This window comes from Mastomys coucha, unplaced genomic scaffold, assembly GCF_008632895.1.
Source record: "Mastomys coucha isolate ucsf_1 unplaced genomic scaffold, UCSF_Mcou_1 pScaffold16, whole genome shotgun sequence".
NCBI classification, from domain to species: Eukaryota; Metazoa; Chordata; class Mammalia; order Rodentia; family Muridae; genus Mastomys; species Mastomys coucha.
This window is the reverse complement of record NW_022196898.1, coordinates 36,907,134-36,910,413: the sequence shown is the minus strand read 5'-3', so window position 1 is coordinate 36,910,413 and position 3,280 is coordinate 36,907,134. Positions and strand designations below refer to the sequence as shown.

The window sequence follows — 3,280 nt, the reverse complement described above, 5'->3', positions numbered from 1 at the left end:
TGGAGTTGGTGACCCTCCTCACCTGGAACTTTTCTGTGGCCTGCAGCCGGTCCTGCCAGCGGCCTTCCAACCTCTGTTCCAGCGCCTCTTTGCGCTCCTGGAGGCTGTCGCGATCAGCCTGCAGCTGCTGCAGCTCTAAACGACTCTCCCGAGCTCCCCGCACGGCTTGGCTCAGCCGCTCGCGGGCCTGGCCCAGCGAGCTCTCCATGTGAGCCACGCGCTCCTGATAGTCACGCACCGCACCGCGCCACACTTCGCCTAGCCGCCTGGCTAGCTCCTCGACTTCGGGGGTCCGGACGGGGGATCCGTGGGGCGGCGCGGGGGGCCGGCGCGGCGCACAGGCGGCCTGGGCGTTCAGGTGTGCGCGCTCGTCTTCGTGCGCGGCTCTCAGAGCCTCTAACTCGCGCTCCAGCTCCGCCGCCTGGGTGCTCAGCCAGCCCCGCGCATTCTTCTCCGCCTCGAGCGCTCGCCGGCTGCAGGCGACCTCCTCGATGGTCCGCTCCCGGGCGAGCCGCACCTGCTGGCACCGGCCCGCCACGCTCTCCAGCTCTTCGGCTAGGTTGTCGCGCTGAACCTCTGCCTCGTGCTTCTCCCGCCAGCGCTGATCGACGAGGCCCCGCAGGGCTGAAAGCTCGTCGTCGGCTCTGGCCCGCCAGGAGGCGTCCCCGGACTGAGCCCGGAGTCCCCCAAGCTCGGCGCTGAGCAGCTGGTTCTGCTCCTCTAGCGTCTTGACCCGGGTCAGGTAGGCCTCCAGGCGTCGATTGAGCTCCCACAGCTGAAAAGATTCTTCCCCGACGCAACCCTCCATGTCGCTAGTCTTGGCCCTCCGAGGGCGAGCGGCGTGGAGCGCTAGAGAAGGGAGTGGCCCTTGGAGCTTTAAAGGGGGAGGGAAAGTGTAGCGGCGACAGGGACCAAGCGGAAGCGGAGGATTCCAGCAGGGAGCTGGAGCGAGGGTATTCATACTCCCGCCGGCCGGGCGGAAAAGGGGCGGCCCCCAGGCTTTAACCCTTTAGAGTTCAGTGCAACCCTGCATCATCCCGGCGCAGAAGAGAAGAACCCAAAGTGCACCCCCGCCCTAGGGGATTCCGTCTGGTGCTGGTGATTTTCTGAAAAGAGGCTTGTTGAGATACAGCCAGACATCCCGGAACACCCTAAGATACAAAGAACTGGGCCTGCAGACCTCCTTTCTCTACCTTTACTCAAATCCTCTGAGATTCAGCTTCTCATTTATACAATGGCTTGGTGTTGGAAACCTCATGAACTGTTGGCAAAACGGACGGTGCGGTGTTTTGTGTAAAACAGTAAATACTCACCTCCAAGAGAGGCAACATTGCAGAGACACCGCCCGAAGCAAAAAGAACCCACTGATACTGGGAGAAGCTTTCCAGTGCTCTGGAGGCTGAAGTAGGATTGAGTCCAGCCTGGGTAGTAAACGCCACCACCACTCCTTTTCTTGAGATGGTTGGTATGGCTGTTTAGATCAGGCTGGTGTCAAAATCAGAGATGCTCCTGCCTTAGGCTCCCCAATGCTGGGATTAAAGGTCTGTACTAGTACCCCTGCCCAGCCAGCACAGTTGATGTTAACAGACACAGTGCCCAGTTCGTACCCGCGGGGTGTCGTCCACCTTTCCCCTCCTCTGCACCAGGAAAAGGAGAATGACAAAGGACGTCATTGGCTCAAGAAAGTTTTTCTCCTTTGAAGTTCGCACGCTCTTGTCTTTTACTCCGTTAGGAAGTTAGGAGGCTCTCAGAGGAGCCCCCTGGTGGCTAAGCGTGAAGTCTGGAGAAGAAAGAAATGAAGCTGTGGGTTTTCTACAAGGGACCCTTAGGCTCAATGTTTGAATGCTTAGTTCCCAGTTGGGGACCTGTTTAAGAAGGATTGGGAGGAATGGCCTTGTCGGAGGAGGTGTGTCACTGGGGGCAGGCTTTGGGAAAGATTGAAGTAACCCCTCTCTCTGCCTTGTGCTTGTGGATTGAGACGTGAGCGCTCCGCGGCTGCTCCAGTGCCACACAGGCCTGCCTGTTGCCCCCTGCCGTGATGTTCAGGACCCACATAGTGACGCGAGAACTGATTCCCACAAGGCATACTGTGGCATGGTGTACCTGTACACACACACACACACACACACACACACACACACACACACACTAAAATAACAACATGAATAAATCTAAATTCCTTTAAATAGCTGTTTGAGTCGATGACGTGAGTTTCATCAAACTTCGTTCAGTGAGGCCAGTTTAATCCCTTTAATCCAAGCACTCAAGAGACAGAATAAAGCCAATCTCTGAGTTTGAGACCAGCCTCTACATAGCAAATGAGTTCCAGGCCAGTCAGGATTGCATAGTAAGATCCTGTCTCAAATAAAATAAAATAAAATAAAATAAAATAAAATAAAATAAAATAAAATAAAATCAAATCCTTCAGTGAATTTTGGCTTGGGATTAGGACAAAATTTCCAAAAATTTCTGAAATGGTCCTAAACATACTTCTGCTGTGGGCAGAATCATTCATACAGGTTAGCATTCCCAGCATTGATAGTTACAAAATCAGGATATCTGGCCTGGAAAGATGCTCAGTAGTCAAAAGCACTTGCTGCTCTTCCAGAGGACCCAAGTACAAGTCCCAGCACCCACATACAGCTCCAGGTACATCAAAGGCCTCTGACTTCTGCATGTATCCACACACAGATAGATATACATGCCCATGCACAGACATACGCTCATAAAAAATAAAAAATAAAAAAACTGTTTTTTTAAATCAAAGTATGGATCAATTCTGAAAATGTTGAAGATGTTCCACCATGACCCTGAAGTACAAATGTTCAGCCAAGACTCAGCTCTACATAAGAATAAATAAGCAATCCTTCCCATTCACAGGGAAATCTTCTTTCATCTTTTAAAAATGGAAAAATCATCTGCATACCAAAGATTTACTCTAACATAAATGTCTTTATGATTATCAGTGTTTGGCTTGCATGTCTGTTACATGCCTACTACTGTGGATCATATGAATTTTCCTCAGGCACTGAGGTCTCCAGTGGAAAGAGGATAAGAAGCCCTTCTCTGCCCTTCTCAGCAGAGTTCTTTGAGCATTGACCATGCAGTCAAGCATAAGACTGCAAGTACTTGAACATGGCCCTTAAGGCACGATGCCATGAACAGGACTGTGGCTCTGAATTTGCCCCTTCTAGCTCAGTAGCTTGAATAAGTTACATCCTGCTCAAAGGAAGCCTGTGACCCTCTTTAGAGGGTCACTGTGACCTCATAGATTTGCTCT

General features: G+C 52.1%; 1 protein-coding gene across 1 annotated transcript in view; it reads right to left on the bottom strand.

Moving 5' to 3' along the window:
• The window catches only part of Nes (nestin), a 9,476-nt gene extending 8,535 nt beyond the window's left edge, over positions 1-941 (bottom strand). Inside the window, exon 1 of the mRNA XM_031374321.1 lies at positions 23-941. Within this exon, the coding sequence (XP_031230181.1) occupies positions 23-808 (786 nt within the window). The 5' untranslated portion in view covers positions 809-941. The remainder of the gene's footprint in view (positions 1-22) is intronic.
• Between the last annotated feature and the right edge of the window lie 2,339 nt (positions 942-3,280).